Below are 12,506 nucleotides of genomic sequence, written 5' to 3'. Positions count from 1 at the left end.
GCACACAAAACCTCCTTTACCCCCTCCCTCCAACCTTTCCTAGGCCGACCCCTACCCCGCCTTCCTTCCACTACAGACTGATACACTCTTGAAGTCACTCTGTTTCGCTCCATTCTCTCTACATGTCCGAACCACCTCAACAACTCTTCCTCAGCCCTCTGGACAACAGTTTTGGTAATCCCGCACCTCCTCCTAACTTCCAAACTACGAATTCTCTGCATTATATTCACACCACACATTGCCCTCAGACATGACATCACTGCCTCCAGCCTTCTCCTCGCTGCAACATTCATCACCCATGCTTCACACCCATATAGGAGCGTTGGTAAAACTATACTCCCATACATTCCCCTCTTTGCCTCCAAGGACAAAGTTCTTTGTCTCCACAGACTCCTAAGTGCACCACTCACCCTTTTCCCCTCATCAATTCTATGATTCACTTCATCTTTCATAGACCCATCCGCTGACACGTCCACTCCCAAATATCTGAATACATTCACCTCCTCCATACTCTCTCCCTCCAATCTGATATCCAATCTTTCATCACCTAATCTTTTTGTTATCCTCATAACCTTACTCTTTCCTGTATTCACCTTTAATTTTCTTCTTTTGCACACCCTACCAAATTCATCCACCAATCTCTGCAACTTCTCTTCAGAATCTCCCAAGAGCACAGTGTCATCAGCAAAGAGCAACTGTGACAACTCCCACTTTATGTGTGATTCTTTATCTTTTAACTCCATGCCTCTTGCCAAGACCCTCGCATTCACTTCTCTTACAACCCCATCTATAAATATATTAAACAACCACGGTGACATCACACATTCTTGTCTAAGGCCTACTTTTACTGGGAAATAATTTCCCTCTTTCCTACATACTCTAACTTGAGCCTCACTATCCTCGTAAAAACTCTTCACTGCTTTCAGTAACCTACCTCCTACACCATACACCTGCAACATCTGCCACATTGCCCCCCTATCCACCCTGTCATACGCCTTTTCCAAATCCATAAATGCCACAAAGACCTCTTTAGCCTTATCTAAATACTGTTCACTTATATGTTTCACTGTAAACACCTGGTCCACACACCCCCTACCTTTCCTAAAGCCTCCTTGTTTATCTGCTATCCTATTCTCCGTCTTACTCTTAATTCTTTCAATAATAACTCTACCATACACTTTACCAGGTATACTCAACAGACTTATCCCCCTATAATTTTTGCACTCTCTTTTATCCCCTTTGCCTTTATACAAAGGAACTATGCATGCTCTCTGCCAATCCCTAGGTACCTTACCCTCTTCCATACATTTATTAAATAATTGCACCAACCACTCCAAAACTATATCCCCACCTGCTTTTAACATTTCTATCTTTATCCCATCAATCCCGGCTGCCTTACCCCCTTTCATTTTACCTACTGCCTCACGAACTTCCTCCACACTCACAACTGGCTCTTCCTCATTCCTGCAAGATGTTATTCCTCCTTGCCCTATACACGAAATCACAGCTTCCCTATCTTCATCAACATTTAACAATTCCTCAAAATATTCCCTCCATCTTCCCAATACCTCTACCTCTCCATTTAATAACTCTCCTCTCCTATTTTTAACTGACAAATCCATTTGTTCTCTAGGCTTCCTTAACTTGTTAATCTCACTCCAAAACTTTTTTTTATTTTCAACAAAATTTGTTGATAACATCTCACCCACTCTCTCATTTGCTCTCTTTTTACATTGCTTCACCACTCTCTTAACCTCTCTTTTTTTCTCCATATACTCTTCCCTCCTTGCATCACTTCTACTTTGTAAAAACTTCTCATATGCTAACTTTTTCTCCCTTACTACTCTCTTTACATCATCATTCCACCAATCGCTCCTCTTCCCTCCCGCACCCACTTTTCTGTAACCACAAACTTCTGCTGAACACTCTAACACTACATTTTTAAACCTACCCCATACCTCTTCGACCCCATTGCCTATGCTCTCATTTGCCCATCTATCCTCCAATAGCTGTTTATATCTTACCCTAACTGCCTCCTCTTTTAGTTTATAAACCTTCACCTCTCTCTTCCCTGATGCTTCTATTCTCCTTGTATCCCATCTATCTTTTACTCTCAGTGTAGCTACAACTAGAAAGTGATCTGATATATCTGTGGCCCCTCTATAAACATGTACATCCTGAAGTCTACTCAACAGTCTTTTATCTACCAATACATAATCCAACAAACTGCTGTCATTTCGCCCTACATCATATCTTGTATACTTATTTATCCTCTTTTTCTTAAAATATGTATTACCTATAACTAAACCCCTTTCTATACAAAGTTCAATCAAAGGGCTCCCATTATCATTTACACCTGGCACCCCAAACTTACCTACCACACCCTCTCTAAAAGTTTCTCCTACTTTAGCATTCAGGTCCCCTACCACAATTACTCTCTCACTTGGTTCAAAGGCTCCTATACATTCACTTAACATCTCCCAAAATCTCTCTCTCTCCTCTACATTCCTCTCTTCTCCAGGTGCATACACGCTTATTATGACCCACTTTTCGCATCCAACCTTTACTTTAATCCACATAATTCTTGAATTTACACATTCATATTCTCTTTTCTCCTTCCATAACTGATCATTTAACATTACTGCTACCCCTTCCTTTGTTCTAACTCTCTCAGATACTCCAGATTTAATCCCATTTATTTCCCCCCACTGAAACTCCCCTACCCCCTTCAGCTTTGTTTCGCTTAGGGCCAGGACATCCAACTTCTTTTCATTCATAACATCAGCAATCATCTGTTTCTTGTCATCCGCACTACATCCACGCACATTTAAGCATCCCAGTTTTATAAAGTTTTTCTTCTTCTCTTTTTTAGTAAATGTCTACAGGAGAAGGGGTTACTAGCCCATTGCTCCCGTCATTTTAGTCGCCTCATACGACACGCATGGCTTACGGAGGAAAGATTCTTTTCCACTTCCCCATGGACAATAGAAGAAATAAAGAAGAACAAGAGCTATTTAGAAAAAGGAGAAAAACCTAGATGTATGTATATATATATGCATGTGCGTGTCTGTGAAGTGTGACCAAAGTGTAAGTAGGAGTAGCAAGATATTCCTGTTATCTAGCGTGTTTATGAGACAGAAAAAGAAACCAGCAATCCTACCATCATGCCCTACCATCATGCAAAACAGTTACAGGTTTCTGTTTCACAGTCATCTGGCAGGACGGTAGTACTTCCCTGGGTGGTTGCTGTCTACCAACCTACTACCTATATATATATATATATATATATATATATATATATATATATATATATATATATATATATATATATATATATATATATATATATATATATATATATGCAAAACAACCACTCTGAAAGAATAGAGAAATTCCAAGCGCTTTCGTGACTACTCAATTATCAAGGAACTATATGTCATGCATGAGGACAGGAAAGCAGGTAGCGCAATCTGTGGTGACTTGCGGACACCAATGCCTCCTAGTCTGACTGGAAGTGTAGCTTGGTTCCACTGCCCGTCTTCTAGAGTAAGGTTAAGTACTTTCGTAAAAATCTGCTTCAGGATACTGTCATATTCGTGCAGTATAGGGTTATCATATGAAGGTGCACATCTTAGGAAATATGTCAACCTGGGCAGACTCAAGCACTTTGTGAGAAGGTACAAGGCATCATCCGTGTCAAGATTGCCTATTCGTTGTTCCATATATATATATATATATATATATATATATATATATATATATATATATATATATATATATATATATATATATATATATATATATATATGCAATAAGATCACAGTAAACAGGTGATTTCTCTATTTTTTCAGAGTGGTTGTTTTGCATATTTTGAAATCACCTGTTTACTGTGATCTTATTGCATATATATATATATATATATATATATATATATATATATATATATATATATATATATATATATATATATATATATATATAAATATATATATATATATATATATATATATATATATATATATATATATATATATATATATATATATATATATATATATATATATATATGGAACAACGAATAGGCAATCTTGACACGGATGATGCCTTGTATCTTCTCACAAAGTGCTTGAGTCTGCCCAGGTTGACATATTTCCTAAGATGTGCACCTTCATATGATAACCCTATACTGCACGAATATGACAGTATTCTGAGGCAGATTTTTACGAAAGTACTTAACCTTACTCTAGAAGACGGGCAGTGGAACCAAGGTACACTTCCAGTCAGACTAGGAGGCATTGGTGTCCGCAAGTCACCACAGATTGCGCTACCTGCTTTCCTGTCCTCATGCATGACATCCAGAGGGCTTGTAGCAGCAATTCCCCTGAACATTTTAGGGACAAGACTGGAGCCCATGACCAAAAGCTCGTTGGAGCCATGATCTGGGATAATCTAACGGGCTCTGAAACTAGACCTGCGCCCCCAACAACTACAGTCACTGAAATAAAGTTGGTAGAATTACCGACAATATGTAAAGTAAAAGGACACAAGTGCAACTAATGTGACATTTATTGTGGCAACGTTTCGCTCTCCAGGAGCTTTATCAAGCCATTACGTAATGGCTTGATAAAGCTCCTGGAGAGCGAAACGTTGCCACAATAAATGTCACATTAGTTGCACTTGTGTCCTTTTACTTTACAACTACAGTCACACTGGGATGGCCCTAGTGGAGAACATAGCTTCAACAATTCTTCAGTGTGTCGGAGACGGATAGAGCCCGTCTCCTGGCAGTGAGAGCTCCTCATGCAGGGGACTTTCTGTTGGCTGTTCCCAACTCCAGCCTTGGCACACGAGTCGACCCATAGACCATTCACATTGGTGTTGCCCGTCGACTTGCCACCTCTATTCTCGCCGAACACAGGTGTATTTGCGGCAGTGAAGCAGCAGACCGACTCGGGTACCATGGTCTTGTGTGCCATAAATCCGAGGGAAAGATTGCAAGACATGAAGAGGTTAATAACATTATCAAGAGGAGCCTCACAACACCCAGATGCCCAGCAATAAGGGCGCCACCTCAACTATGCAGATCTAATGGCAGCTAAAAACTTCCAGATAGTATCACCCTTCAAGCCTGGACAGACGGTAAGCAGGTGGTGTGGGACTATACATGTGCATCAACCTTGGCTGATAACTATCTCCAATACACCAGAGAGGAAGGAGGGGCAGCTGCCAGCTTCAGGGAATCCCAAAAGTCTAGAAAATATAGAGAACTATTTTGCCAATCATTATATGTATGTTCCCATAGGCTCGGAAACCCTTGGCTCATGGGGAAAGAGTGGATCTAAGGTCCTTAAGGAGCTGGGCAAAAGACTCATCGGGGTAACTAGGAATCCCAGGAGGCTAGTTTTCTAATCCAGCGACTCAGTGCTGTGGTTCAGAGGGGTAATGCCTTTTGTATCTTTGGCACGCGCCCCAGCTCTGAGGAGCTGGACGAGATTTTCGCATTATAATCAGTGATAAACACGTAACAATATGTACTAGACATGTATCTCATGTACCCCTCGTGTACTGTATATGTCAACATTGCATCTCTTAAATCTTTTGTACCATATTATGTAATAAAATATACCTATTGGTGAAAAAGAATGAAAAGATGGTGTGGTAGGGGAAGTGGAATATTCAAATGGCTTCAGGGAGAAATCAAATTATTCTTTCTCGAAGCCTTTTTATCCACTTCTCTGAGGCTAAGGATCCCACAATTTGCACCAGATGTGACCCCATTATATATATATATATATATATATATATATATATATATATATATATATATATATATATATATATATATATATATATATATATATATCAATTAGCAAGAACTCATTTAAAATTAATTTCATTATAAAACTTTCTCTTAAGCGTTTAAAGATATATTTTTTCATTTATGTTAATGTAAACATTAATAATTTTGTACCAAAATAACCTCAGAAAACTTAGCTAACCTTATTATAACAAGCGCAATTTAATTTATCCTAATCCAGCTAAATATATTTTATATAAGTTTACAATAATTTAATAATTAACAAACACAATGAAATATATTTTTTTCGTTAGGTTCAGAACGATTTTTGCGAAATTATTTCATACACAAATTTTCGCTTACCTTAATCGGCAAGAAAAGCGTTGCTATTTCAGCCAAAATCGCAAGTTTTACCTATTATTATAACCACGAACAAGTGGTATTTGATCAATAACAACACTGTGACTAGCCGGGGGATCGAACCCGTGTTGTTTTAGCCCGACTTTAGGTGAGCGAAAATTAACGACGCTCTAACCCACTGGGCTACAACAACACGGGTTCGATCCCCTGGCTAGTCGCAATGTTGTTATTGATATGTATGTATGTATGCACAGGGAGAGAGAGAGAGAGAGAGAGAGAGAGAGAGAGAGAGAGAGAGAGAGAGAGAGGGAGAGAGAGAGAGATTCTCAAACAGTCCCACGCAACATTTTCCGTCTCACTATATGAAGAGCTTGACTAACTCTTGGCTCTCAATTAAGTTTCTAAAATGTATCGAGTTGGCTGGTACATAAGAGTTATTTTACCTTCAAAGTGCCTTGATCCATAGAATAGTAGTAACGCTCCCCTTCCTTGGACTGAAACCTCTTTATCCTCGATGTAGCGACCAGGAAACCAGTATATATAGGCAAGTAAGTAAGTTTATTCAGGTATACACAAATACAGTTACATAGATGATCATACATATCAGCATATGTGTAGAGGAGCCAGGATAACCCAAAAAAGTCAGACACAGTGACTTATTTCCATTGGAGTCATGTGTTTCTAGTATTAAATACTTTGTAATTCTAGTCCCAAGTTGCCTATAATAATTAGAGTATTATATTTAAGTACGGCAGGACGTTCGAGCCTCCGGCATTCCAGTGTTTTGAATTTTGAAGTGTTGTGTGTTACCTGTGCAGGTCTGAGTATACTGACGTTCGTGTTGTTCCTGCTGCCACCTTGTGCCGGGGAGAAGATCATCTTCGGAGGATTGTGTCTCATCCTGGACGTGTTGTTCCTGGCCTACACCTCCAACGTCATCACCCACGCTCCCTCACACACACCTCTCATCAGTAAGTTCAATCACAAATTTTATACTGCAGCAGTTGTGAGTGTGGGGGAGATGTGTGGGGGAGGTGTGTGGGGGAGGTGTGTGGGGCAGTGAGTAGAATGAAAGTAGGTAAGGCAGCTGGGATTGATGGGATAAAGATAGAAATGTTAAAGGCAGGTGGCGATATCGTTTTGGAGTGGTTAGTGTTTTTATTTAATAAATGTATGGAAGAGAGCATGCATAGTTCCTTTGTATAAAGGCAAAGGGGACAAAAAAGAGTGTAAAAACTTTTTGGGAATAAGTCTGTTGAGTATACCTGGTAAAGTGTATGGTAGAGTTATTATTGAAAGAATTAAGAGTAAGATGGAGAACAGGATAGCAGATGAACAAGGAGGCTTTAGGAAGGGTAGGTGGTGTGTAGACCAAGTGTTTGTAGTGACACATAGGTGAACAGTATTTAGATAAGGGTAAAGAGGTATATGTGGCATTCGTGGAGTTGAAAAAGGCATATGATAGGGTCGATAGGGGGCCAATGTGGCAGATGTTGCAAATGTATGGAATAGGAGGTAGGTTATTGAAAGCAGTGAAAAGTTTTTACGAGGATAGTGAGGCTCAGGTTAGAGTGTGTAGGAGAGAGGGAGATTATTTCCCAGTAAAAGTAGGCCTTAGACAAGGATGTGTGATGCCACCATGGTTGTCCAATATATTTATAGATGGAGTTGTAAGAGAAGTGAGTGCTCGGGTGTTGGCAAGAGATGTGGGGTTAAAAGATAAAGAATCTAACACGAAGTGGGAGTTGTCACAGTTGCTCTTTGCTGATGACATTGTTCTTTTGGGGGATTCTGAAGAGAAGTTGCAGAGGTTGGTGGATGAGTTTGGTAGTTCATGTAAAAGAAGGTAATTAAAACGGAAGATTGGATATCAGATTGGAGGGAGAGAGTATGGAAGAGGTGAATGTGTTCAAATATTTGGGAGTGGATGTGTCAGTAGATGGGCCTATGAAGGATGAGGTGAATCACAGAATTAACGAGGGAAAAAAGGTGAGTGGTGCACTGAGGAGTCTGTGGAGACAAAGAACTTTATCCATGGAAGCAAAGAGGGGACTGTATGAGAGTATAGTTATACCAATGCTCTTGTATGGGTTTGAGGCATGGGTTGTGAATGTTGCAACAAGGAGAAGGCTGCAGGCAGTGGAGATGTCATGCCTGAGGGCAATGTGTGGTGTGAATATAATGCAGAGACTCCGTAGTTTGAGGTGTGGAGGTGCGGGATTACCAAAACTATTATCAACAGGGCTAAGGATGGGTTATTGAGATGGTTTGGATATGTAGAGAGGGTGGAGCGAAAACTGTAGTGTAAGCATGCCTCTGGCAAGACAGTGATGGAGTGAGTGATGATGAAAGTTTTTCTTTTTCGGGCCACCCTGCCTTGGTGGAAAACGTTATGACAATAAAATGTCCCATTAGTTGCACTTGTATCTTTTTACCAACATTATTATAATAATGTATTGTTTTAATATACTAATAACCCACATATAGCAGAAACAAAGTTATGACCACTAGTTAATTGTCCAAGTCGGAGCGAAACGTCGTCATAAGTTTGTCCCTCCAATGTGCGGGTTATTTGTGTATTGTTGCAATCACGGTATTGTGACTTATTCTTTATGTATTATTACTCTGGTAGTTGAGCTGGTGTGTGAGCAGCTACTGCTGGTTGTTGGTAGTGTGGTGGTAGCTGCTGTGTCTACCAGGCTGGCCAGGGACCCTCACACCTCAGGTCTACCTTCCTGCCTCAAGAGACCTCTCATCTGCCTCTCTACGTGTCTCTGCCTCAACAACTACAAGTCTCTCGTAGGTCTCGTGAGCTGGGAGGTGAGGGAGAGTTCTCACCTCTGTCTCTTCTCTCTCTCTCTCTTGTCGGATATACAGTACTATGTTGTGCAACACACACTCATACAGACTGACACAGACACACACACACACACACACACACACACACACACACACACACACACACACACACACACACACACACCAGGCCTAGTGTCTAATCGACATGTGCCTAGGACAAAATGGTAACTAACACACATACACACATCAACACAAATGAAAGTGTAGATACACATTCTTTCTAGTCTCTAAAGAAAGTCTGCTTTACATATTTTATTTTGATTTTCCTAGAATTTAACATATAATAATAATAATAATAATAATAATAATAATAATAATAATTAGCCAAACACTTGCGCACCCCAATGTCTTGTCCAGCTTAAAGTCTTACATATATATATATATATATATATATATATATATATATATATATATATATATATATATATATATATATATATATATATATATATATAGTAGGTAGTAGGTTGGTAGACAGCAACCGCCCAGGGAGGTACTACCGTCCTGCCAAGTGAGTGTAAAACAAAAGCCTGTAATTGTTTTACATGATGGTAGGATTGCTGGTGTCCATTTTTCTGTCTCATAAACATGCCAGATTTCAGGTACGTCTTGCTACTACTACTTACACTTAGGTCACACTACACATACATGTACAAGCATATATATACACACCCCTCTGGGTTTTCTAATATTTTCTTACTAGTTCTTGTTCTTGTTGTTTATTTCCTCTTATCTCCATGGGGAAGTGGAACAGAATTCTTCCTCCGTAAGCCATGCGTGTTGTAAGAGGCAACTAAAATGCCAGGAGCAAGGGGCTAGTAACCTCTTCTCCTGTATATATTACTAAATGTAAAAGGAGAAACTTTCGTTTTTCCTTTTGTGCCACCCTGCCTCAGTGGGATACGGCCGGTGTGTTGAAAGAAAGGAAGAATATATATATATATATATATATATATATATATATATATATATATATATATATATATATATATATATATATATATATATATATATATAACACAAGAAGGCACAATACCGTGACTGGAACGATACACAAATAACCCGCACATAAAAGAGAGAAGCTTACGACGACGTTTCGGTCCGATTTGGACCATTTACAGTCACACTATGACTTTGTAAATGGTCCAAGTCGGACCGAAACGTCGTCGTAAGCTTATCTCTTTTATCTGCAGGTTATTTGTATATATATACATATATATGTACATATATATATATACATATATATATATATATATATATATACATATACATATATATATATATATATATATATATATATATATATATATATATATATATATATATATATATATATATATATATATATATATATATATATGTCGTGCCGAGTAGGCAGAACTTGCGATCTTGGCTTAAATAGCAACGTTCATCTTGCCATATAAGACAAGTGAAAATTTGTGTATACAAGAATTTCGCCAAAATCATTCTGAACCTAACGAAAAAAATATATTTCACTGTGTTTGTTTAGTATTAAATTATTGTAAACAAATCTAAAATATATTTAGTTGGGTTAGGCTAAAATAAATTGCGCTTTTTATAATAAGGTTAGGTAAGTTTTCTAAGTTCCTTTCGTGCAAAATTATAAATTTTTACTTCAATATTAATGAAAAAATATATCTTAAAACGTATAAGAGAAAATTTTAGAAAGGACTTAATTTTAAATGAGTTCTTGCTAATTGACCAGTTTTACATATTCGGCACGAAATATATATATATATATATATATATATATATATATATATATATATATACTTTTTTTTTTCAACAAACCGGCCGTATCCCACCAAGGCAGGGTGGCCCAAAAAGAAAAACGAAAGTTTCTCTTTTTAAATTTAGTAATTTATATATATATATATATATATATATATATATATATATATATATATATATATATATATATATATATATATATATATATAACAAGTCGGCCGTCTCCCACCGAGGCAGGGTGACCCAAAAAGAAAGAAAATCCTAAAAAAGAAAATACTTTCATCATCATTCAACACTTTCACCTCACTCACACATAATCACTGTTTTTGCAGAGGTGCTCAGAATACAACAGTTCAGAAGTATTTACATATAAAGATACACAACATATCCCTCCAAACTGCCAATATCCCAAACCCCTCCTTTAAAGTGCAGGCATTGTACTTCCCATTTCCAGGACTCAAGTCCGGCTACAAAAAATAACCGGTTTCCCTGAATCCCTTCACTAAATATTACCCTGCTCACACTCCAACAGCCCGTCAGGTCCCAAATATCATTCGTCTCCATTCACTCCTATCTAACACGCTCACGCACCCTTGCTGGAAGTCCAAGCCCCTCGCCCACAAAACCTCCTTTACCCCCTCCCTCCAACCTTTTCGAGGACGACCCCTACCCCGCCTTCCTTCCCCTACAGATTTGTACGCTCTCCATGTCATTCTACTTTGATCCATTCTCTCTAAATGACCAAACCACCTCAACAACCCCTCTCAGTCCTGTGACTAATACTTTTATTAACTCCACACCTAATTTCCACACTCCGAATTTTCTGCATAATATTTACACCACACATTGCCCTTAGACAGGACATCTCCACTGCCTCCAACCGCCTCCTCGCTGCAGCATTTACAACCCAAGCTTCACACCCATATAAGAGTGTTGGTACTACTATACTTTCATACATTCCCGTCTTTGCCTTCATAGATAACATTTTTTGACTCCACATATACCTCAACGCACCACTCACCTTTTTTCCCTCATCAATTCTATGATTAACCTCATCCTTCATAAATCCATCCGCCGACACGTCAACTCCCAAATATCTGAAAACATTCACTTCTTCCATACTCCTCCTCCCCAATTTGATATCCAATTTTTCTTTATCTAAATCATTTGATACCCTCATCACCTTACTCTTTTCTATGTTCACTTTCAACTTTCTACCTTTACACACTCTCCCAAACTCGTCTACTAACATTTGCAATTTTTCTTTAGAATCTCTCAAAAACACAGTATCATCAGCAAAAAGTAACTGTCATTTCCCATTTTGTATTTGATTCCCCATAATTTAATCCCATCCCTCTCCCGAACACCCTAGCATTTACTTCTTTTACAACCCCATCTATAAATATATTAAACAACCATATATGACATTACACATCCCTGTCTAAGACCTACTTTTACCGGGAAGTAGTCTCCCTCTCTTCTACACACCCTAACCTGAGCCTCACTATCCTCATAAAAACTCTACAGCATTTAGTAACTTACCACCTATTCCATTTACTTGCAACATCTGCCACATTGCTCCCCTATCCACTCTATCATATGCCTTTTCTAAATCCATAAATGCAATGAAAACTTCCCTACCTTTATCTAAATACTGTTCACATATATGCTTCAATGTAAACACTTGATCTACACATCCCCTACCCTCTCTAAAACCTCCTTGCTCATCCGCAATTCT

At 38.5% G+C, this 12,506-nt stretch overlaps 1 protein-coding gene across 5 annotated transcripts in view; it reads left to right on the top strand.

Moving 5' to 3' along the window:
* Positions 1 to 12,506, top strand: part of LOC138854438 (neuronal acetylcholine receptor subunit alpha-4-like) — a 467,533-nt gene that overhangs the window by 397,444 nt on the left and 57,583 nt on the right. For 3 of the 5 annotated variants that reach the window (XM_070097734.1, XM_070097735.1, XM_070097737.1), the window contains 2 exons: positions 6,976 to 7,128; positions 8,790 to 8,977. In XM_070097734.1, the coding sequence (XP_069953835.1) occupies positions 6,976 to 7,128; positions 8,790 to 8,977 (341 nt within the window). The remainder of the gene's footprint in view (positions 1 to 6,975; positions 7,129 to 8,789; positions 8,978 to 12,506) is intronic. The other 2 variants (XM_070097736.1, XM_070097738.1) reach the window with 1 other exon arrangement.

The sequence above is a fragment of the Cherax quadricarinatus genome, chromosome 59 (genome assembly GCF_038502225.1).
Source record: "Cherax quadricarinatus isolate ZL_2023a chromosome 59, ASM3850222v1, whole genome shotgun sequence".
Classification (NCBI taxonomy): Eukaryota; Metazoa; Arthropoda; class Malacostraca; order Decapoda; family Parastacidae; genus Cherax; species Cherax quadricarinatus.
Note: the sequence above shows the minus strand (reverse complement) of the source record. Positions and strands in the feature narration are given on the sequence as shown.